The sequence below is a fragment of the Oncorhynchus gorbuscha genome, linkage group LG07 (genome assembly GCF_021184085.1).
Source record: "Oncorhynchus gorbuscha isolate QuinsamMale2020 ecotype Even-year linkage group LG07, OgorEven_v1.0, whole genome shotgun sequence".
NCBI lineage: Eukaryota > Metazoa > Chordata > Actinopteri > Salmoniformes > Salmonidae > Oncorhynchus > Oncorhynchus gorbuscha.
Window position 1 is genome coordinate 60702292 of NC_060179.1, and position 25540 is coordinate 60727831.

General features: G+C 44.1%; 1 protein-coding gene across 2 annotated transcripts in view; it reads left to right on the forward strand.

Moving 5' to 3' along the window:
• LOC124039300 (protein shisa-9-like) overlaps positions 1-25540 on the forward strand; it is a 45355-nt gene that overhangs the window by 6017 nt on the left and 13798 nt on the right. For both annotated transcript variants that reach the window (XM_046355240.1, XM_046355241.1), the window contains exon 4: positions 7064-7182. In XM_046355240.1, the coding sequence (XP_046211196.1) occupies positions 7064-7182 (119 nt within the window). The remainder of the gene's footprint in view (positions 1-7063; positions 7183-25540) is intronic.

Sequence of the window (25540 nt, forward strand, 5' to 3'; positions counted from 1 at the left end):
ACCTCTGCCACCTCAGCACTTGTTCGGATCTGAAAAGATTGGATAGATAATATACAGGTTTAAACAGTATTTCCTGGAATCCTGTGTGTTTCTGAATGCCACTGAATGTTTTTAATGATCAATTCCATATGGAACCGTAGCTTCTACCTTCTGAGCACTCGTTTAGATCTGCGTACCATTAGGCGGTAGTATTGGGCAGCGTGCCCAATATGGTGTTACAAATGCTAAAACCAATCTATTATTTTTAAATGAAGGCTATAGAAATGATAGATAGGGGTCGATTTGTAATTGGTTATTGGTGTTCCCAATGTTTCTCTGAATGGGTGTACATGTTCCCATATGGCCGTAGAGTGCCACTGGGTGTATGTGAGCGCTGTAACCATAATCCAAACTGACAGGGCATTCTGAGTGAGATTTAGCTGCGTTGTTGATAGAGGGATGGAGAGGGGGAAATTAAGAGAGTGCTCGTGGAAAAGGAAAAGGGAGATAAAAAGATGAAGGGAGGGTAAGAGATCGAAAGATTGGGAAAGGGAAAGAGGGAGAAATATGGAGAGGGAAAGAGAAAGGGAGAAAGGCTGCGATGTACAGAGCGAAAGGGAGAGAGCGGTAGAGTGAGAGTGACATCACAAAGCATTGGAGCTGACACAGAAAGAGAGGTTATGCATTGTTTTGGGAAAAGGTCAGCTGAGGTGACACACATCCATAAACATACAAACGAGACAACACACATACACACTCCATCACAACTCATCAAGGCCTACTTTGTTTGCTGTAGTCTCCTTCCTGTCCGTTGTTCTCTCGTTACTCTGTGCTCATCACCATCACAAGCACGCCAATTTCAACAATTCAAATGACATTATTCATACCGATTCCAAATCCAGGTCAGGGTATGGGGTATTGAGAATATGGTTCATGAAGTCAAGGTGAAAACATTGTCAGATAGTACACGGACATCTCTGCTTTTGAAACTGCACACAGAGTTAATAAAATGAGAAATGACATTAGTACATGGGGCGGTAATTCTTTTTTTTAAACATTCTTGTGATTTATCAGGGGTACTGCAGCACCCTCAGCACCCCTACTTCCTGTGGCTATGCTTTGTTTATTATTGTATTGTTTTATATATCTCTGAAGACTATCCAGTTTTGATTTCTATTTGCCATATGTTTTCCAACTGTGCAGTTTTACAAAAATTCTGAACCTATGTACATTTTACGGACACAGTATATTTAGTTATATTAGTTATCTTGTTATTAGTCCCACTCTTCAGCTCCACTCAACTCCTTCCATCTATCTCTTAACACCATCCAGTTTCGATATCTATTTGCCATATATATTTTTCACCTGTGCTGTGACGTTTCACCAAAGATTTTAACCTTTCAATTCTCATAGTTCCTACAGATTGTAAATTAAAGATAAACATTTTTGCTACGAATTTTATTATATTATTGATCAATATTATTGCTTTTCAAATCACCCAGTAGTGCTATTTGCAGAGTTAGCTTCTGGTAAATGTTTAAATTCTTCAGCCATTCCTGAACCTGTGACCAAAAACAAGAAACAACCCATATGGGCAGTACCGAAACAAATGATCTAATGATTCTGGCTCTTCGCAGCAAAATCTTCAGAGCCGGGATGGTTGTGTCTCCCATATATATATATATAACATTCTATTAGTTGCAATCATTTTTTTTATAATCATTGAACATCTCAATTTTCTTTAACCAATTTTGGTCTTTAATGCAGGGCCGACAGACAAGTTATTTACTTTCTCCCCCTTCCACTTGCCACTTCCATTTTTGCTGTAATGCTGCAATTAGTTGGTTGTAATTTTGGATAGAGCAGACATTTCCATATATTTTTGTTAGCTGCATGTGTGACATGACTCCACAAGTCCTATTTATGATATGCTAGTACATTAGTTTACAGGGCTGGATTCTCTTATCATTAGAGTGGGGACTGTGCTGGGCTGGAAGCTGTGGATTCCCTTATCATTAGAGTGGGGACTGTGCTTGGCTGGAAGCTGTGGATTCCCTTATCATTAGAGTGGGGACTGTGCGTGGCTGGAAGCTGTGGATTCCCTTATCATTGGAGTTGGGACTGTGCTGGGCTGGAAGCTGTGGATTCCCTTATCATTAGAGTTGGGACTGTGCTGGGCTGGAAGCTGTGGATTCCCTTATCATTAGAATGGGGACTGTGCTGGGCTGAATCTGTGGTGGTGAATGACAAAGAGTGGGACTGAATGTTGCTAATTAGCCATCATCCTTCCTGATATGAGAGGAGGGATAATTGATTGTTACACAGCATTAGGAGACTCTCCTTGTAATTCGATATGATGCACTTTCACCACAAAGGATTAGCGATGATGATATCACGAAAGCTCTGATTCAGGAAGTCAGATGTAAGAGGCTATAGATACAGAGGCTACGTCCCAAACGGCACGCTATTCCCTATACAGTGCACTACTTTTGACCACAGGGTTTGATAAAAAAGCAATGCACTATATAGGGAATAGGGTGCCATTTGGCACGCATACAGCGACTGTACTGTATGTAGGCTGGGCTACGTGTCCTCAGTGATGCTCAATGCTGTGACCTTCCCTGCGCTCCAGGAGAAAGACATAATCCTATTGTTTCTCATTGACAGCAAGGCGGTCATGTCTTTAATAGCTGAATGACTCTTGTGATGTTATCATGAAGTTACTGGGATTCAAGTGGAATGGAGGATTATACCCTGTGTTTTGTTTCTCACCTCCATGATCTTAAAGATACTGTATTGTTTTGATTTGATAGACGAACACATTGCAGGCTGAATCCCAAATGAGTGGGCAGTAATGATTAACATCCCCTGTTTCAATTTATTAACTTTTTTTTTTAAATCCCGTACTGATGGCCAGCATCTACCTTACCGTAGTCCTTTAATTATAATTTCATCCTAATTTACATCAAACACACATTGGGCTAGTAGGAAAAGGGTGACCGAGAATGCCCACATTCTCATCGACGGCGCAGTAGGGGAGCAGGTTGAGAGCTTCAAGTTCCTTGGCATCCATATCACCAACAAACTTATATGGTCCAAGCCCACCAAGACAGTCGTGAAGAGGGCACGACAAAAGCCTATTCCCCCTCAGGAAACTAAAAAGATTTGTCATGGGTCCTCAGATCCTCAAAAGGATCTACAGCTACAACATCGAGAGCATCCTGACTGGTTGTGTCATGTTTTGTCATTGATTATCATGTCTTGTCCCTGTGCTTCCCCTTCTATTCGTTTCCCTCTGCTGGTCTTATTAGGTTCTTTCCCTCTTTCTATCCCTCTCTCTCCCCCTCCCTCTCTCACTCTCTCGCTCTCTCTTCTCTCTATCGTTCCGTTCCTGCTCCCAGCTGTTCCTATTCCCCTAATCAATCATTTAGTCTTCCCACACCTGTTCCCGATCCTTTTCCCTGATTAGAGTCCCTATTTCTCTCCTTGTTTTCCGTTCCTGCCCTGTCGGATCCTTGTCTATTGTTCACCGTGCTGTGTCTATGTATTGCCCTGTCGTGTCGTGTTTCCCTCAGATGCTGCGTGGTGAGCAGGTGTCTGAGTCTGCTAGGTTCAAGTGCCTTCCCGAGGCAACCTGCAGTTCTTGATCAAGTCTCCAGTCTGTTCTCGTCATTACGAGTAGTATTATGCCTTTTGTTTGTAAAGTAACTTTACTGGATTAAAAACTCTGTTTTCGCCAAGTCGCTTTTGGGTCCGCATTCACCTGCATAACAGAAGGATCCGACCAAGGAATGGACCCAGCGACTACAGATGCTCGTAACACTGCCGTCGAGATCCAAGGAGCCATGCTCGGCAGACACGAGCAGGAATTGTCTGCTGCTCGCCATGCCGTGGAGAACCTGGCCGCTCAGGTTTCCGACCTCTCTGGACAGTTCCAGAGTCTTCGTCTCGTGCCACCTGTTACTTCCTGGCCTGCCGAGCCTCCGGAACCTAGGGTTAATAACCCACCTTGCTACTCCGGGCAGCCCACGGAGTGCCGCTCCTTTCTCACCCAGTGTGATATTGTGTTCTCTCTCCAACCCAACACATACTCTAGCGAGAGAGCTCGGGTTGCTTACGTCATTTCACTCCTTACTGGCCGGGCTCGAGAGTGGGCACAGCTATCTGGGAGGCAAGGGCTGATTGTTCTAACAATTACCAGAACTTTAAAGAGGAGATGATTCGGGTTTTTGACCGTTCAGTTTTTGGTAGGGAGGCTTCTAGGGCCCTGGCTTCCCTATGCCAAGGTGATCGATCCATAACGGATTACTCTATAGAGTTTCGCACTCTTGCTGCCTCTAGTGACTGGAACGAGCCGGCGCTGCTCGCTCGTTTTCTGGAGGGACTCCACGCAGTGGTCAAAGATGAGATTCTCTCTCGGGAGGTTCCTTCCAGTGTGGACTCTTTGATTGCTCTCGCCATCCGCATAGAACGACGGGTAGATCTTCGTCACCAAGCTCGTGGAAGAGAGCTCGCGTCAACGGTGTTTCCCTGCTCCGCATCGCAACCATCTCCCTCCTCTGGCTCAGAGACTGAGCCCATGCAGCTGGGAGGTATTCGCATCTCGACCAAGGAGAGGGAACGGAGGATCACCAACCGCCTGTGCCTCTATTGCGGATTTGATGGACATTTTGTCAATTCATGTCCAGTAAAGGCCAGAGCTCATCAGTAAGCGGAGGGCTACTGGTGAGCGCTACTACTCAGGTCTCTTCATCTAGATCCTGTACTACTATGTCGGTCCATCTACGCTGGACCGGTTCGGGTGCTACATGCAGTGCCTTGATTGACTCTGGGGCTGAGGGTTGTTTCATGGACGAAGCATGGGCTCGGAAACATGACATTCCTTTCAGACAGTTAGACAAGCCTACGCCCATGTTTGCCTTAGATGGTAGTCATCTTCCCAGTATCAGATTTGAGACACTACCTTTAACTCTCACAGTATCTGGTAACCACAGTGAGACTATTTCTTTTTTGATTTTTCGTTCACCTTTTACACCTGTTGTTTTGGGTCATCCCTGGCTAGTATGTCATAATCCTTCTATTAATTGGTCTAGTAATTCTATCCTATCCTGGAACAAGTAGGACAGGAACAATAGGACAGGACAGGAACAATGGTCAAATTCACGCACGTATCAAGATCCCTGGTCATCCCTATTGCCACTGACCTGGCAGACTCACTAAACACAAATGCTTTGTTTGTAAATGATGTCTGAGTGTTGGAACATTCCCCTGGCTATCCGTAAATTGAAAAAAGAAAATGGTGCCGTCTGGTTGGCTTAATATAGAGAATTTGAAATGATTTATACTTTTACTTTAAATACTTAAGTATATTTTAGCAATCACATTTACTTTTGATACTTAAGTATATTTAAAACCAAATACTTTTAGACTTTTACTCAAGTAGTTTTTTACTGGGTGTATGACAATTGCGTACTTTTTCCACCACTGGGAAGGAGTCCCTGTAGACGAGACATTTTTTCCATCTGAAAACAGCCAGCTATCATGTCTGACATCAACATTGCTTCCCTCTCAGCATGCCACCACAGCACTCCCCTTAGGGTCAGAATTTGGCAGTCCCACACACAAATCACACCTACACACTGTTCCACTCCGCAGTCCCAATGGGCCGGGGCTCACTTTTTGGCAGCTCTAACACAGGGGTTCCCCTCTGGCTGGTTCACTTACCGTGTAGTCGCAGTCCCTGATGTGCAGGGTGGAGGAGCACTATTCGGCAGCGGGGAGATACACTGAGCAGAACAGAGGCACCAGTGTGTGAATAATTGATCAATGTCAACTCTGTAAATTCAGTAAACTCAAAGAGAGAAAACATGTTTGTCTAAAGTGATGAATAAGATTGCTGGGGAGGTGGATTAGTTTATTCTGTTTGTCATTAGAAAAAGGGGTTTGGGAGTTTTTGTGTGTGCGCAAGTGTGCGTGCAAGTTACTTCAAAGTCTGTTTTGTATAGAAACAGAGTTTGTAGAGCAAGAGAGTTGTTCATTCTATTAATCTCTCCCATTTGATATATGTCACATTGTCACCTCTCCCTCAGCTCACCCCTATGGAGTTCTGCTCTGTCCAGCTAGGGAGGGCAAATTCACCGTAGTACCCTTCCCACATTTATACACATTCCTGGCACATAATGTACTGCACAGATAACCGCAGCCCAGGGGAAGGTCAATCTGTTCAGGAAAGTCCTCCCAGGAGAAGAGAGGAGAGGAAAGCCCTGGCTCCCCACCCTTCCTGAGGTCTGGTTCCGTGGGAAACAAACACACAGAGAAAGAGAGATGATGTCTTTCAGTACAGCAGTGTGTTCCCTTACACACAGCTCAATGACTTGACAGTGTGTTTTAGGGTATTTATGAGTGTGACACTGTGTGCCTGATAAGATTACACTCAATTAAAATGGCCCATTTTCAGTGTCACTCTCTCCGTCTCCGTCTCCCCCCCCTCTCTCTTCCTCTCTCCCCATCTATTTCTCTCTCTCTCTCTCTCTCTCTCTCTCTCTCTCTCTCTCTCTCTCTCTCTCTCTCTCTCTCTCTCTCTCTCTCTCTCTCTCTCTCTCTCTCTCTCTCTCACCCTCTCTCCCCGTCTATTTCTCTCTCTCTCTCTATTTCTCTCTCTCTCTCTCTCTCTCTCTCTCTCTCTCTCTCTCTCTCTCTCTCTCTCTCTCTCTCTCTCTCTCTCTCTCTCTCTCTCTCTCTCTCTCTCTCTCTCTCTCTCTCTCTCTCTCTCTCTCTCTCTCTCTCTCTCTCTCAAGATTATATTCTCACACACTCAGCCCAATTCTCTGGCTCCTGTCACTTTCTCCCATGTTCCCCTGCAGTGCTACTGTTCTTATTTTTGGCTTTGACTAAGCCTACAGTCACACACAGTGGCCAGCTATGGGGAGTTATTTGCCCAGGAGTTTAGGGTTAGGGCTTGGGTCGATTGCCTATAACCACGGGATCATCTTGTTCAATCCCCACTCACTGTTCCTACTCAATCACCAGACATGTAGAGAGTCATTCTAAAGTCTAACTGTAATATGTGTCTGTCCATTCACAGGACCCTGACAGAGCTTCTGAAGCAGCCCAGAGGAGAGGTTAGCTCAGTGGACAGCACAATCACCAACCCCCCTATCGAAACCAACTACATCTCAGCTAGGATGCTACGCAGCCGCAGCGGTAAGCACAGCTACTCAGCACACACGCACAGTGGTGTAAAGCACTTAAGTAGTACTTTAAAGTATTTTTACTTAAGTAGTTTTTTGGGGTATTTTTACTTTACTTTATTATTTATATTTTTTGACTGCTTTTACTTTTACTCCACCACATTCCTTAAGGAAATATTGTACTTTTTACTCCATACATTTTCCTTTACACCCAAAAGTACTCGTTACATTTAGAATGCTTAGCAGGACAGGAAAATAGTCAAATTCACATAGTTATCAAGAGAACATCCCTAGTCATCCCTACTGCCTCTGATCTGACAGACTCACTAAACCGACATGCTTTGTTTGTAAATGATGTCTGAGTGTTGAAGAGTGCCCCTGGCTTTCTGTAAATTAGAAAAAACAGAAAATGGCGCCATCTGGTTTGCTTAATATAGGGAATTCGAAATTATTTATTTTTTGATACTTAAGTATATTTTAAACCAAATACCTTTAGACTTTTACTCAAGTAGAATTTTACTGGGTGACTTTTACATTTACTTGAGTCATTTTCTATTAAGGTATCTTTATTTTTACTCAAGTATGACAGTTTTCCACCACTGCACAGGCACAGGCTAACAAATTCTCTCACTGTACTTTTGCTTGATGGAAAAACTTTACCAAACAGCCCCTTCTCTCCTCTTGCACCCCTAAAGCAACCAGACCAAACACTGCAGTTTCAGTGCTGAGTAAAACCTAGCTGACTCATTAGTGTAGTTACAGGATGAGGATCTAGGGGGCACTTAAGAGCGTCTGCTAAATGACTTAAATGTAAATGTTATAACCCTGCACCCAAACACACTATGACTTATTTGAGGAATTCAGAGCGGAGCGCAACTCAGTCCATCCTATTGTAGGATCACAAAATGATTATCTACATATATGACATGTGTCTGTTGATGGACCACATGATTTCTGGAGACTTCTTTTAATGACTAAAGAAATGACATGTATTTGTACATACTTCACTAGTTTCCGGCTGTGTATGCATCACAATATGCATGTATGTGTGTGTAGCTACCGTAGAATTATAATGACTTATGACTAATAATTACTAAATAATAATGACGCAAGAGACAGAGAGGGGTGTGTGAGAGAGAGGGGTGGTGGGAAGTGTTTGATATAAGAGGCCCCCTACCTTTTCCCTCACCCCTCCAGCTGACTGTGCATCCATAGACCTAGGTTAGAGAGAACACACCCATCACACACACAAATGCGTACACACATCACACACACACTGGTCTGCTCAATCCCCAAAAAACCTTTGGATCTCAGACCAGCCACAGTATTTTCTGTGATCCCCACTCAAAACACACACACAAACACATACACACATCAATGATCTGTATTACTGTGTGTTGATGGAGGCCTTGGCTGTAGCACTAGAGATTGGACTTGGATCATCTGCGCAAATGCAGTTTAGTGGATTACACGCACACACACGGCACATCACTCCTCCAGTCTTGAGGATTTGGGCCGTCGGTGATGTATTATTTACGGTGAGAACTGTAGACTCCGCTAGGCTCACCAATCCTCTTTTTACACCTCTTTTCCCTCCTTTCTTCTTTCTAAAGGATTTCAGTTTGACACACCAGTGCTCCTGGTTTATAGTTCTGTCACTGCTCTAATCTCACTCTGTCTCAGAGTGTGGGATTGGCACAGTTTAAAAGGTCTGGCTCTGAAGATGATGTTATTAAAATGCTGTGGTTTGAATAACCTCTGTCCTCTCAATTGACTGTTAAGGGTCATCCCTTTCTGTTTCTCACTTAGTTGAGTGGGACATTATAGCACATTATGGCGCTAAACAGTATGGGCTTTTCCAGTGGGGAGGGAACGAGATGCTTTGATAAAAGAAAGAGATGCTTTGATAAAAGAAAGAGATGCTTTGATAAAAGAAAGAGATGCTTTGATAAAAGAAAGAGATGCTTTGATAAAAGAAAGAGATGCTTTGGGAAAAGAAAGAGATGCTTTGGGAAAAGAACGAGATGCTTTGATAAAAGAAAGAGATGCTTTGGGAAAAGAAAGAGATGCTTTGATAAAATAAATAGAATCTTTGATAAAAGAAAGAGATGCTTTGATTAAAGAAAGATAGATGATTTGGGAAAAGAAAGAGATGCTTTGATTAAAGAAAGATAGATGATTTGGGAAAAGAAAGAGATGCTTCGGGAAAAGTAATGCTGCCTGCTCACTGACCAAAGAGTCAGATTTACGAAGCATTTTGCTCTGGGTGTAAAGTTTGCACCAGCGTTTTCAATAGGGGATAAAGCCTCAAAAAACAAAGCTTATTATACTTCCTCTTAACCTTTATTTAGCCTTTTTGGTCTGCCCTCAATATTTAATTCACTTAAAAAACGTGTGTCTACTGGTGTAAACTTTGCACCTGGTGCAAATGCTTAAGTTTGGCCCAAAAGCTTAGTTTTCATTTAAGTGTAGAGCAGCTGATGATGCTTTTGTGTATGTTTATGAACCTCTCTCAGTCCAAAGACAACATTAAAACACATAGAACGTTGGTTAACGTAAGAAATGGATTGTTAAGAGAGGCCAGAGAAGAAAAGGACCAAATGAACTAGTTATCTAACAGGAAACTACCTTCGGATAAGCATTTTCTCACGACACTCACCTCCCACTTCCTCTATCACGCAATATCTCTTTCCCTTTCTATTCTGTCCATCTTTCTCTTTGTCTCTTTCTCTCTCTCTGCAACACTTATATTTCACCCACATTTACCTTCTCTCTCTTTTTTAGTATCATCATATTGACTGATAACCTCCCATCTCCATCTCCAGGCTCCAAAAAAGACAAACAGCTTGTTATTCTTATAAATGACAGATTTTAGCAGGGAGCGATTTGTAGCCCCCCTCCCTCCAGCCCTAAGGGAAGCACTCCAGTTAAATATATAAAAACCAGTCTCTCATAGGGACTGATCAAGTGTGAGTCTTCAAGCACAGAGGGGTGATGGGGAGTAGCACGGCTCTATCTACAGGGCGGTAATAGGAAGTGGTAGCAAGGTGTGTGTGTGTGTGTGTGTGTGTGTGTGTGTGTGTGTGTGTGTGTGTGTGTGTGTGTGTGTGTGTGTGTGTGTGTGTGTGTGTGTGTGTGTGTGTGTGTGTGTGTGTGTGTGTGTGTGTGTGTGTGTGTGTGTGTGTGTGTGTGTGTGTGTGTGTGTGTGTGTGTGTGTGTGTGTGTCGCTATGCCTGTCACACTAGTGAAGCTCAAATGGCCCATGTGAAACTACACTGCTCTCAAAGTAGTACAGACGCATTAGGGCCAGCCACACGCACACTCTCTCGTGTCTTATAGACAGACGTCAGATGTCCCGTTATGCACTCTCCTCTTTATCACCCTCCCTAAGGCACAAAATACTCTTTAATGTAACATTACAAACACACACACACATGTGCTTGCTTGCTCGTCTCAGCAGTCTCTTAGTGTTTCACGGCTATGAACACACACAATAGCTGGGTATTGGGAGCAGGTTGTACTATGGGTAAGTGTGTTCAGAATGAGGCACAAGCACACCTCTGGGCCTCTTGTGTAATAACCATGTAATATCCAATGTATTATGAGTCCTATTACTGTTCTGAAGGATCATGCCATCTCACCAATTCCCTAATCACCCTTAGGACACGTCGGCTCTCTGGCAAACTCACCACACCTGAACTCACTCTGATAATCACCATTCCTCTCCTTTCCTCACCTATATAAGCAGCTAGTATTATATCAGTGTTTCTAGTGGCATGGGGCGGCCCAAGTCCTTATTTGATTTCCTTTGTTGTGCTTAACGGACTCTAAAGTAAGTGCCTTTTATGTATATAGAGAATTGTATAATGCTAACTTTCGAGCCGGTATGTTTGTTGCCAATCAGTTTATGATGCTATACTTTCCTTAGAAAGTATTCCTTCCTTCCTTTGTCTTATATATCCTGAGTTCCATAGATATTACTCCAAGCAGAAGTCATGGATTACAGGAAACATTCGCACCAAGCTAAAGCTGTCGCTTTCAAGGAGCGGGACTTTTTTCTTACCTTCATTTAACTAAGTCAGTTAAGAACAAATTCTTGTTTTCAATGACGGCCTAGGAACAGTGGGTTAACTGCTTAGTTCAGGAGCAGAACGACAGATTTTTACCTTGTCAGCTTGTGGATTCGATCTTGCATCGTTTCGGTTACTAGTCCAACGCTCTAACCACTAGGCTACTCTAACCCGGAAGCTTATAAGAAATCCTGCTATGCCTGCCGACAAACCATCAAACAGGCAAGCATCAATACTTTACTAAGATCTAATTGTCCTACACCGGCTCCGACGCTTGTCGGATCTGGCAGGGCTTGCAAACTTTTACAAAATACAAAGGGAATGTAACGCTCGTCTGAGGAGGAGTAGCAAGGATCGGACCAATGCGCAGCATGGTACTTGTTCATGATGATATTTATTATAACTCAGAACATTCAAACAAAAATAACAAAGAGAATGACACGAAACGAAACAGTCCTGTCTGGTGACATACACAAAGACAGAAACAATCACCCACGAAACACAGGTGGGAAAAGGCTACCCAGCCTAAAACCAACCTAAAACAAAGACATAACAAAATAACTAAGGTCAGAAGGTCCAGGGAAGCACAACCGAGAGCTGCCCAGTGACACAAGTCTACCAGACGAGCTAAAAAAGTTCTATGCTCGCTTTGAGGCAAGTAACACTGAAACATGCATGAGAGCATCAGCTGTTCCGGAGGACTGTGTGATCACGTCCTCCGCAGCCGATGTGACAGGTCAACATTCACAAGGCCACTGGGCCAGACGGATTACCAGGACGTGTATACCGAGAATGCGCTGACCAACTGGCAAGTGTCTTCACTGACATTTTCAACCTCTCCATGTCTGAGTCTGTAATACCAACATGTTTCAAGCAGACCACCATAGTCCCTGTGGCCAGGACAACAACCTCTCCCTCAACGTGATCAAGACAAAGGAGAAGATAGTGGACTACAGGAAAAAGAGGACCAAGCACGCCCCCATTCTCACCGTCGGGGCTGTAGTGGAGCAGGTTGAGAGCTTCAAGTTCCTTGGCGTCCACATCACCAACAAACTAACATGGTCCAAGCACATCAAGACAGTTGTGAAGAGGGCACGACTCAACCTATTCCCCTCAGGAGTCTGAAAAGATTTGGCATGGGTCCTCAGATCTTCAAAAGGTTTTACAACTGCACCATCGAGAGCATCCTAATGGGTTGCATCACCGCCTGGTATGGCAACTGCTCAGCCTCCGACCGCAAGGCACTACAGAGGGTAGTGCGTATGGCCCAGTACATCACCGGGGCCAAGCTTCCTGCCATTCAAAACCTCTATACCAGGCATTGTCAGAGGAAGGCCTTAAAATTTGTCAAAGACTCCAGCCACCCAAGTCATAGGCTGTTCACTCTGCTACCGCACGGCAAGAAGTATTGTAGCGCCAAGTCTAGGTCCAAGAGGCTTTTAAACAGCTTCTACCCCTAAGCCATAAGACTCCTGAACAGCCAATGAAATGGCTACCCAGACTATTTTCACCCCCACCCCACTGCTACTCTCTGTTATTGTCTACGCATTGCCACTTTAGTAACCCTACCTGCATGTACATAATTACCTCAATTACATCGACACCGGTGCCCCCGCTCATTGACACATTCACTCTGAACCGGTACCCCCCTGTATATAGCCACTCTATTGTTATTTACTGCTGCTCTTTAATTATTTGTTTTTCTTATCTCTTACTTTTTGGGGGGTATTTTCTAAAAACTGCATTGTTGGTTAAGGGCTTGTAAGTAAGCATTTCACTGGAATGTCTGCACCTGTTGTATTAGGCGTATGTGACAAATAACATGTGATTTTATTTAATTTTATTGGTAATGTCCTTTGTTTGGTTAGCATTGTTGATATACTTAAATATTTCTCCTTACTTATGGCACTTAGTCTTGTATACTAATGTATTTTATCTATCTCCTCTTTGTATTCCCTTCAGACCACAACCTCCTATCATAACTTGTCACAAACTTATCTTCCGGCCTTTACGAGCCATCAAATCTTCATCTTACCACCCATGTGCTCCTGTGACCTTCTGCTGTGCCCTTTTAGTTAGTGAATAAATAACGAGAACAGGAAACCTTGTCTGATGCGCCATAGTGGCAATATCACTCTTCAACCTAGCCTAAGATACAGTCCACCCTAGTCCTTTTCTTTAATTATATTAGTAATAGTACTGCTGCTTCACTGCTGCATAGCTCCAGCCCGTTCCCTCTGCCCCTCAAATGACTGCATCATGTCTCAACAACCCTCCACTGTTCAGACAGAGAGAGTAGCCCAGGACCAACTGGAACAGACAGCTGAGGACACATATCTACACTATCTATCATAGATGGCCTGGTCTGCAGTCTAAAGTACACCACCCAGCCAGACCAGACTGGGAAGACATGATGGTCCTTCTGTAGCTCAGTTGGTAGAGCATGGCGCTTGTAACGCCAGGGTAGTGGGTTCGATCCCCAGGACCACCCATACGTAGAATGTATGCACACATGACTGTAAGTCGCTTTGGATAAAAGCGTCTGCTAAATAGCATATATTATTATTATTATTATATTACATTACATAACCATAATGGGCCGCTCCTGCCCTCTTGTTCTTTCTTCAGTGGGTCACCACGCCGAAGGTCTTACTTGGTCATAATTTAATGGAGAATTTGTCATAATATGCAAGGCATAACTCCAACTCCCCATCTCCCAGCTTCTTCTTTGCTAGATCACATACCACTCATTTGATGTAGGCATACACACATACAGTGCATTCGGAAAGTAGCCAGGCCCCTGCCCCTTTTCCACATTTTGTTACTCCAAACCCATAACGACAAAGAGAAAACAGTTTTTTAGAAGTGATTGCAAATTTATAAAAACTAAAACACAGAAATACCTTATTTACATAAGTATTCAGACCCTTTGCCATGAGACTCAAAATTGAGCTCAGGTGCATCCTGTTTCCATCGATCATCTTTGAGATGTTTCTACAACTTGATTGGAGTCCACCTGTGGTAAATTCAATTGATTGGACATGATTTGGAAAGGCACACACCTGTCTATGTAAGGTCCCACAGTTGACAGTGTATGTCAGAGAAAAAAACAAACCATGAGGTCGAAGGAATTGTCCGTAGAGCTCTGAGACAGGATTATGTCGAGGCACAGATCTGAGGAAGGGTAACAAAAACTTTCTGCAGCATTGAAGTTCCCCAAGAACACAATGGCCTCCATCATTCTTAAATGGAAGAAGTTTGGAACCACCAAGACTCTTTCTAGAGCTGGCCACCCGTCTAAACTGAACAATCAGGGGAGAAGGGCGTTGGTCATAGAGGTGACCAAGAACTCGATAGTCACTCTGACGGAGCTCCAGAGTTCCTCTGTGGAGATGGGAGAACCTTGCAAAAGGACAACCATCTCTGCAGCTGTCACATCGTGTATGTAGGTGGCAGGGAAGTCAAGTGCAGGAGAATCAAACTTGGTATAAATTGAGTATTTTAATAACTTTAAACATAAACTCCAAAACCAAAGTCCATAATAAAATAAATGTGGGTACAAGAACCCGTCACACACTAATCCATAAAACATGAACATAACAATAAACAATCTCTGACAAGGACATGAGGGGAAACAGAGGGTTAAATACACAACATATAATGAATGGGATTGGAACCAGGTGTGTAAGAAGACCAGACAAAAGAATGGAAAATGAAACATAGATCAATGATGGCTAGCAGAACGGTGACATCAATCGCCGAGCACCGCCTGAACAAGGAGAGGCATCGACTTCGGCAGAAGTTGTGACAGCAGCACTCCACCAATCAGGCCATTATGGTAGAGTGACCAGACGGAAACCCCTCCTCAGTTAAAGGCACATAACATCCCGCTTGAAGTTTGACAAAAGGCACCCAATGGACCCTAAGACCATGAAAAACAAGATTCTCTGGTCGGATGAAACCAAGATTGAACTTTTTGGTCTGAATGCCAAGCGTCACGTCTGGAGGAAACCTGGCACCCTCCCTACGGGGAAGCGTGGTGGTGGTGACATCCTGCTGTGTGGATGTTTTTCAGCGGCAGTGACTGGGAGACGAGTCAGGATCAAGGGAAATATGAACGGAGCAAAGTACAGAGAGATCCTTGATGAAAACCTGCTCCAGAGCGCTCAGGACCTCAGACTGGGGCGAAGGTTCACCTTCCAACAGGACAACAACCCTAAGAACACAGCCAAGACAACGCAGGAGTGGCTTCGGGACAAATCTCTGAATGTCCTTGAGTGGCCCAGCCACTATCTTACGTCTCAAATCAAATATTAACTACCAAAGTCCATTTGATGTCACAAAGCTGTCCAGTACTTTAAAAATATACTATCCTGTTGTCCTGGTTTCCAGTGGTTTGCAGAAGAGGATGTCTTCCTTGAGTCACATTTTTATTTGGCTACCCCCGACGGCATTGCGCGTACCCCTTGGGGGTACATTGTACTCCGGTCTGGAAATACTTGTTCTATACCCATGACTGTCAGAGTGCTCACGACCACTGCCATCCTACCCAGGGTCTGAGTAGGACCTTGAACCAGCCCTACAGGATTTCATTGAGTGGTGTGACAGTGCGCTGCTGGAGTTGAATGTCTCCAAGATGAAGGAAATGGTAGTCGAATTCAAGAGGAAGCCCCCCAGGATGGGTCAGGTGATCATCCATGGTGAAGAGGTGGACATTGTGGACCAGCATAAATATCTTGGTACCATCTTTGATAACACCCTGAAGTTTGAAAAAGCTCACCAGAGACAATACTTCCTCATGAAACTGAATTAATTAATTGTCCACAAATCGATATCGCAAACCGAGAGCATGCTGTTTTTCCTTCGTATGCTGGTTCACATCCCTTTCTGTCAAGAACAGGAAGCACCTCCAAGCCATTGTGAACACCTGTTGTAAGATCCCCGGGGTGCCTCTCATAAGTCTGGCTTCATTCTTTGAGCAGCAGGCCAGGAGGAAGGCCTATAACATCCTCAGCACTCATGTCCTCAACACACAGTTTCAACTGCTCCCCCTTGGACACCGCCTGCGCTGTCTCAAGTGCTCCACCAATAGGCACAGGGCCTCGTTTGTGCCCGAGGCCATCGAGGACAATTAAGGAAGACCTAGGGACTATTCTAGAAATAGTTTAGCCCAGCAATGAATTAAGAACTGTAAATGCCATTAACTTTAAGTTTCTTAAATTGCACAATGTGTGTGTTTGTCCTGTCTGAAGCACCATGTCAGCCAGGAATGAATTGCCCCTTGGGGATTAATAAAGTAGTATTGTATACACATGGGAAACTGAGCATGAAAAACCCAGCAGCGTTGCCGATCTTGACACACTCAAACTGGTGCGCTTGGCACTTGCTACCGTTCAAAGGCATTTGTCTTGCCAATTCACCCTCTGAATGGCACAGATATATAATTCATTTCTCAATTGTCTCAAAGCTTAAAGCTCTTTAACATGTCTCCTCCCCTTAATCGACACTGATTGAAGTGGATTTAACAGGTGACATCAATAAGGGATCATAGCTTTCACCTGGTAAGTCTATGTCAACGAAAGAGCAGTTGTTCCTAATGTTTTGTACACTCAGTGTATAAGTATGAAATGTTATTTCTATACAACAAATACAATGTCTTATAAGCCCATGTGGGCTGAGCATCATGAAGATGAGTGACACTATAATAAATAAATAAACAAAAACAAGTCATGATCGGATTTGCTGAAGGAGGGACGAGCAAGGGCCTTGTAAAGCATGCTTGTAAGTTGAGTAACAGCAGTCTAGGACTTTATTGCCCCTAGTGGCAAAAAATACGTGTTGGTAAAAGTTGGGGGTCACGTGTCTTAGTGATGTGAATTAAAATCACCAGCAACAAGAAAAGCAACCTCCGGGTGCATGGTTTCCTGCTTGTTAATAGCCTCGTACAGTTCGTAAAGTGCCTGCTTGTTGTAGTTGTTGTCGTCCTGAAGTGGAATATATATACAGCAGTCATGATATAAGATTGAATATATATCCAGCCATTATTATGAGCTGTCCTCCCCTCAGCAGCATCCTGTGCATGTGTATCTTGTCCGAAAGCATTGTTTCAGAAAAACAGAGAGTATTGCAGTTACGAGTCCCGTTGATTAAAACAAATCTTCGATCAGTTCTATCCATCTAATTCTTAGTCAATAGAATGGAGGGAAGTGGTGGCCAGTTTCCCCTTCGCCTTCAGTTCAGCTGGTGCCTAGCCGAACCCAGCCAGATGAACCGAACAAGTGTGCTCGCATACTCCCTTAAAAGTCCTTCACTTGAAAAACTAGAAAAAAATGGCAATAATACCATTTGTCCATTTTGAAACTCCGTAGCCAGTATACACTTCCTCAAAATAGTCAGAATTTATCTAAGATAACTCAAGAAGTCTGTTAATTTTGATGTTTTTGCAGAGGAGATCTTAGTTATGCAATTGTATATCTAACTAGGATGTATTTATCAATAAAGAAATGGGCATGAAAACAAGTTGTCTCCCAATGACAACAAAGGCTTTATTGAAGATATCCATACTGTTGACCAATCACCGACGAAGGAGAATAGACTTCGGCTATCGACGTTGGCTTGCCTCGAGAAAAAAAATGATGTTCCCGAACAGCCGAAAAAACCCTTAATGAAGTCGAAAACTAGCAAAAGAGGTGGGCCTCTGATTGGCTGAACAAGTCACGCACCCCCTGACAACCTGGTCATGAGGGTTTTCTACAGCCGCCCTAAAATGTATGTAGTACATGTTTTACTCAGTAAAACCTGTGGGCAAGGCTGTTTGTCCCCAGGAGGTTCTCCATGTTATAACCAAAAAAGTGTTTAAAAAATCAAAATATCAATTGTTGTGACATGGTAGGGGTGCTATACAGAAGGTAGCCCTATTTGGTAAAATGCCAAGTATATATTATGGCAAGGACAGCTCAAATAAGCAGAGAGAAACAACAGTCCATCTTTACTTTAAGACATGAAGGCCAGTCAATATGTAAAATTTAAAGAACTTTTAAAGTTTATTCAAGTGCAGCAAAAACTATCAAGCGCTATGATGAAACCAGCTCTCATGAGGACTTTTGACTGGTACTGTATGTACACTACTGTTCAAAAGTTGGGGTCACTTAGAAATATCCTTGTTTTGAAAGAAAAGCATTTTTTTGTCAATTACAATAACATACATTTGTTCAGAAATACAGTGTAGACATTGTTAATGTTTTAAATGACTATTGTAGCTGGAAATGGCTGATCAATTTGATGTTATTCTATTTCTTGTTAACTTCTCTGGGATATGTGGGACGCTAGCAGGCGCCAAATTCAAAACAACAAAAACCCCATAATTAAAATTCCTCAAACATACAAGTACACACACCATTTTAAAGATACACTTTGTGTAAATCCAGCCACAGTGTCCAATTTCAAATTGGCTTTACAGTGAAACCACACCAAATGATTATGTTAGGTCAGCACCTAGTCACAGAAAACCATACAGCCATTTTCCAGCCAAGGAGAGGGCTCACAAAAGTCAGAAATAGCGATTAAATTAATCACTAACCTTTGATGATCTTCATCAGATGGAACTCACAGGACTTCATGTTAGACAATAAATGTGTGTTTTGTTCAATAAAGTTAATCTTTATGTCCAAAAACCTCATTTGAAATTGGTGTGTTATGATCAGAAATGCATTGTCTCAACAAACATCCGGTGAAAGTGCAGGAAGCCACATCAAATCACAGAAATACTCATAATAAACATTGATAAAAGATACAAGTGTTATGCATGGAATCATAGATAAACATCTCCTTAATGCAAGCGCTGTGTCAGATTTCAAAAAGGCTTTACGGCGAAAGCACACCTTGCGATTATGTTAGGTCAGCACCTAGCCACAGAAAAACATACAGCCATTTCCAACCAAGGAGGTGTGTCACAAAACTCAGTAATAGCATTATAAATATTCACTTACCTTTGATGATCTTCATCAGAAACAATACATGTTTGTTTTGTTCAATAAAGTCCACCATTTATGTCCAAATACCTCCTTTTTGTACCTCTCACAGCCGCGCACATGATTAAGCTCATGGCATTCTGCAAGACACCTGACTCAAACAGCTCTCATTTGCTCCCCTTTTACAGTTGAAGCCTGAAACAAGGTTGTCACGCCTTGGTCATTGTATTTTGTGTTTTTGTTATATGTTTGGGTAGGCCAGGGTGTGACATGGGTTTATATGTTGTGTTTCGTATTGGGGTTTGTATTATTTGGGATCGCGGCTGATTAGGGGTGTGGTATAGGCTTGGCTGCCTGAGGCGATTCTCAATTAGAGTCAGGTGCTTATCGTTGTCTCTGATTGGGAACCGTATTTAGGCAGCCTGAATTTCGCTTTGTATTTCGTGGGTGTCTGTTCCTGCCTCTGTGTTGTAGTCACCAGATATGCTGTAATTAGTTTCACGTTCCGTTCTGTTGTTTTTGTATTTAGTATTCAGTTATTTCATGTACCGCGATTAATTTCATTAAAGTCATGAGTAACCTACACGCTGCATTTCGGTCCGACTCTCTTTCTTCAACAGACGAACGCCGTTACAGAAACACCCACCTCTCACGGACCGAGCAGCGTGTAAACTGGCAACGACGTAGACAGCTGGAGCAGAAAAAGGAGGACGAATTATTCGGAGAATGGACATGAGGAGGACAAATTATTCGGAGAATGGACATGGGAAGACGTGTTGGATGGTAAAGGTTGTTACACTTGGGAGGAGATATTGGCCGGAAGAGATCGCCTCCCATGGGAACAGGTGGAGGCACTAAGGAGAGCAGAGGCAGCCGGAGATAGGAGCCGACGATACGAGGGAACACGGTTGGCAAGGAAACCTGAAAAGCAGCCCAAAAACATTATTGGGGGGGGCTAGAAGGGAGAATAGTTATGCCAGGTAGGAGACCTGCGCAAACTCCCTGTGCTCACCGTTGGGCTAGAGAGACCGGGCAGGCACCGTGTTACGCTATGGAGCGCACAGTGTTTTCAGTGCGGGAGCATAGCCCGGTGCGGCACATTTACATTTACATTTAAGTCATTTAGCAGACGCTCTTATCCAGAGCGACTTACAAATTGGTGCATTCACCTTATACCAGCCCTTCCTATTGGCTGGGCTAGAGTGGGCATCGAGCCAGGTAAGCTTGGGCAGGCTCGGTGCTCAAGAGCTCCAGTGCGCCTGCACGGTCCGGTCTATCCAGAGCCACCTCTACACACCAGTCCTCCGGTAGCAGCTCCCCGCACCAGGCTTCCTGTGCGTGTCCTCGATCCAGTACCACCAGTTCCAGCACCACGCACCAGGCCTCCAGTGCGCCTCGCCTGTTCAGCGCAGCCAGCGCTTTTCTCCTCTCCTGCGCTGTCGGAGTCTCCCGCCTGTTTAGCGCAGCCAGAGCCTTTCTCCTCTCCTGCGCTGCCGGAGTCTCCAGTCTGCCCAGCGCCGCCAGTGCTCCCAGTCTGCCCAGCGCCGCCAGTGCTCCCAGTCTGCACAGCGCCGCCAGTGCCACCAGTTAGCCCAGCGCCGCCAGACAACCAGTCTCTTCCAGATCTGCCCGACAACCAGTCTCTTCCAGATCTGCCAGCCAGCCAGGATTTACCCGAGCCTACTACCTGCCTGAGCTTCATCTCAGTACTGGGCTTCCTCTCAGTACTGGGCTTCCTCTCAGTACTGGGGTTCCCCTCAGTCCTGGGCTTCCCCTCAGTCCTGGGCTGCCCCTCAGTCCCGGGCTGCCTCTGTCCCGAGCTGCCCCTCTGTCCCGAGCTGCCCCTCTGTCCCGAGCTGCCCCTCTGTCCCGAGATGCCCCTCTGTCCCGAGATGCCCCTCTGTCCCGAGATGCCCCTCTGTCCTGAGATGCCCCTCTGTCCTGAGATGCCCCTCTGTCCCGAGCTGCCCCTCTGTCCCGAGCTGCCCCTCTGTCCCGAGCTGCCCCTCTGTCACGAGCTGCCCCTCAGTTATGTGGGGATCTGGGTGAGGACTATTAGGCCATGGTCGGCGGAGAGGGTGGATTATCCCAGGACGCGAAGGGGAGGAACTAGGACATTAATGGAGTGGGGTCCACGTCCCGAGCCAGAACCGCCACGATGGACAGACGCCCACCCGGACCCTCCCTATGCTCTTGAGGTGCGCCCGGGAGTCCGCACCTTAGGGGGGGGGGGGGGGTTCTGTCACGCCTTGGTCATTGTATTTTGTGTTTTTGTTATATGTTTGGGTAGGCCAGGGTGTGACATGGGTTTATATGTTGTGTTTCGTATTGGGGTTTGTATTATTTGGGATCGCGGCTGATTAGGGGTGTGGTATAGTTTTGGCTGCCTGAGGCGATTCTCAATTAGAGTCAGGTGCTTATCGTTGTCTCTGATTGGGAACCGTATTTAGGCAGCCTGAATTTCGCTTTGTATTTCGTGGGTGTTTGTTCCTGTCTCTGTGTTGTAGTCACCAGATAGGCTGTAATTAGTTTCACGTTCCGTTCTGTTGTTTTTGTATTTAGTATTCAGTTATTTCATGTACCGCGATTAATTTAATTAAAATCATGAGTAACCTACACGCTGCATTTCGGTCCGACTCTCTTTCTTCAACAGACGAACGCCGTTACAAAGGTTCTAAAGACTGTTGACATCTAGTGGAAGCCTTGGGAAGTGCAATATGGCCCCATAGACACTGTATATTCGATAGGCAATGACTTGAAAAACTACAAACCTCAGTTTTCCCACTTCCTGGTGGATTTCTTCTCAGATTTTTGCCTGCCATATGAGTTCTGTTAAACTCACAGACATCATTCAAACAGTTTTAGAAACTTCTGAGTATTTTCTATCCAAATCTACTACTTATATGCATATTCTAGCTTTTGGGCCTGAGTAGCAGGCAGTTTACTCTGGGCACCTTATTATCCAAGCTACTCAATACTGCCCCCCAGTCCCAAAGAAGTTAACAAACTATAGTTTTGGCAAGTCGGTTAGGAAATCTACTTTGTGCATGACACAAGTAATTATTCTAACAATTGTTTACAGACAGATTATTTCATTTATAATTCACTGTATCACAATTCCAGTGGGTCAGAAGTTTACATACACTAAGTTGACTGTGCCTTTAAACAGCTTGGACATTTCCAGAAATTATGTCATGGCTTTAGAAGCTTCTGTTAGGCTAATTGACATAATTTGAATCAATTGGAGGTGTACCTGTGGATGCATTTCAAGGCCTACCTTCAAAACACAGTGCCTCTTTTCTTGACATCATGGGAAAATCAAAAGAAATCAGCCAAGACCTTAGAAAAAAATTGTAGACCTCCACAAGTTCGGTTCATCCTTGGGAGCAATTTCCAAATGCTTGAAGGTACCACGTTCATCTGTACAAACAATAGTATGCAAGTATAAACACCATGGGACCACGCAGCCGTCATACCACTCAGGAAGGAGACGCATTCTGTATCCTAGAGATGAACGTACTTTGGTGTGAAAAGTGCAAATCAATTCCAGAACAACAGCAAAGGACCTTGTGAAGATGCTGGTGGAAACAGGTACAAAAGTGTCTATATCCACAGTAAAACGAGTCCTATATCGACATAACCTGAAAGGCCACTCAGCAAGGAAGAAGCCACTGCTCCAAATCCGCCATAAAAAGCCAGACTACGGTTTGCAACTGCACATGGAGAAAAGATCATACTTTTTGGAGAAATTTCCTCTGGTTTGATGAAACAAAAATAGAACTGTTTGGCCGTAATGACAGTCGTTATGTTTGGAGGAAAAAGGGGGAGCCTTGCAAGCCGAAGAACACCATCCCAACCGTGAAGCACGGGGGTGGCAGCATCATGCACTTCACAAAATGGATGGATACATGAGGAAATAAAATTATGTGGATATATTGAAGCAATATCTCAAGACATCAGTCAGGAAGTTGAAGCTTGGTCGCAAATGGGTCTTCCAAATGGACATTGACCCCAAGCATACTTCCAAAGTTGTGGCAAAGTGGCTTAAGGACAACAAAGTCAAGGTATTGGAGTGGCCATCACAAAGCCTTGACCTCAATCCTATAGAAAATTTGTGGGCAGAACTAAAAAAGCGTGTGCGAGCAAGGAAGCCTACAAACCTGACTCAGTTACACCAGCTCTGTCAGGAGGAATGGGCCAAAATTCACCCAACTTATTGTGGGAAGCTTGTGGAAGACTACCCGAACCATTTGACCCAAGTTAGACAAGTTAAAGGCAATGCTACCAAATACTAATTGAGTGTATGTGAACTTCTGACCCCCTGGGAATGTGATGAAAGAAATAAAAGCCGAAATAAATGATTCTCTCTACTATTATTCTGACATTTCACATTCCACACTTAATATAAACTAACTGATCTAAAACAGGGAATTTTTACTAGGAGTAAATGTCAGGATTTGTGACAAACTGAGTTTAAGTGTATTTGGCTACGGTGTATGTAAACTTCCAACTTCAACTGTATGGATCACGTGCTCTTTCCATGACAGACTGACCAGGTGAAAGCTATGATCCCTTATTGATGTCACTTGTTAAATCCACTTTGTGGCAACTCAATATTAGGAAGATGAAACTAAATGCATGCTCTTCAACCGATCGCTGCCTGCACCTGCCCGCCTGTCTAGCATCACTACTCTGGACGGTTCTGACTTAGAATATGTGGACAACTACAAATACCTAGGTGTCTGGTTAGACTGTAAACTCTCCTTCCAGACTCACATTAAGCATCTCCAATCCAATATTAAATCTAGAATCGGCTTCCTATTTTGCAACAAAGCATCCTTCACTCATTCTGCCAAACATACCCTTGTAAAACTGACTATCCTACCGATCCTTGACTTCGGCGATGTCATTTACAAAACAGCCTCCAACACTCTACTCAAAAAATTGGATGCAGTCTATCACAGTGCCATCCGTTCTGTCACCAAAGCCCCATATACTACCCACCACTGCCACCTGTATGCTTACGTTGGCTGGCCCTCGCTTCATATTCCTTGCCAAACCCACTGGCTCCAGGTCATTTATAAGTCTTTGCTAGGTAAAGCCCCGCCTGACTAGACTGGAATGGAAAGTATTGCAATCTGAATTCCTCTCAGAAACATTCACTCTTTCTCTCTTAGATTTGTCTCTCTCTCTCTAATGAATATCCAGGCATCACACACATAAATGTCGCCTGGCAGACAATGCTGATCCGACCTGACAGAGACCTGGAGACGACTTACACATACACACACATGAAGACACACACACACACACACATATGTACACACACACAAACACGTATATAAACGTATGTAGGAACACACATACTGTACATACATGCAGACACACACAGCAGCAAATGTGTTTCTCATGTTGGGTTGGGATCAATTCCATTTAAATTCTCTAAATTCAGAAAGTGAATTGAAGTAAGATTTTGATTATTATATATTTTTATGAAAATCCTTCCTGGAATTGAAATGGAATTGACACCTCCTCTGGTGCTTTATTCAAAACCAAAAGCATCATCTGTGTGAAAGGGGCATTATGACTTCAACCCACAGCTCAGAGAGAACAGAACGTCATTGACGTGTTCATGGAGAGAGTCAGAACAATACATTCACGAGAGCACACACACAAAGCGAGAAGGACAGGGTTAGGAGTGTGTGTGCCTGAGGGATCGGGGTTCTGGAAGCACTGACCTCACTGCTAAGACCGAAGCTGTCCCCGTCCCCCTGAGCTGACAGAGGCTGTCCCCATCCCCCTGAGCTGAAGCTATCTGACACACTGACACACTGACCTCACTGCTGAGACCGAGACTGTCCCCGTCCCACAGAGCTGAAGCTATCTGACACACTGACCTCACTGCTGAGACCGAGGCTGTCCCAGTTCCCCTGAGTTGAAGCTATCTCACACACTGGCCTCACTGCTGAGGCCGAGGCTGTCCCCATCCCCGAGCTCCAGCAGGTATATTTCACTGGTCACACCCAAAGCCTTTGGCCGCCTTTCCTTACAATTCTGCCAATGACTGGAACAAATCCTCTCACAAATCCCCTCACTAACTTTAATATCAGCTGTCAGAGCAGCTTACAGATCATTGCACCTGTACATAGCCCATCTGTAAATATCTCACCCAACTACCTCATCCCCATTTGTTATAATTTATTATGCTCCTTTGCACCCCAGTATCTCTACTTGCACATTCATCTTCTGCACATCTATCACTCCAGTGTTTAATTACTAAATTGTAATTATTTCACCACTATGGCCTATTATTACCTTACCTCCCTAATCT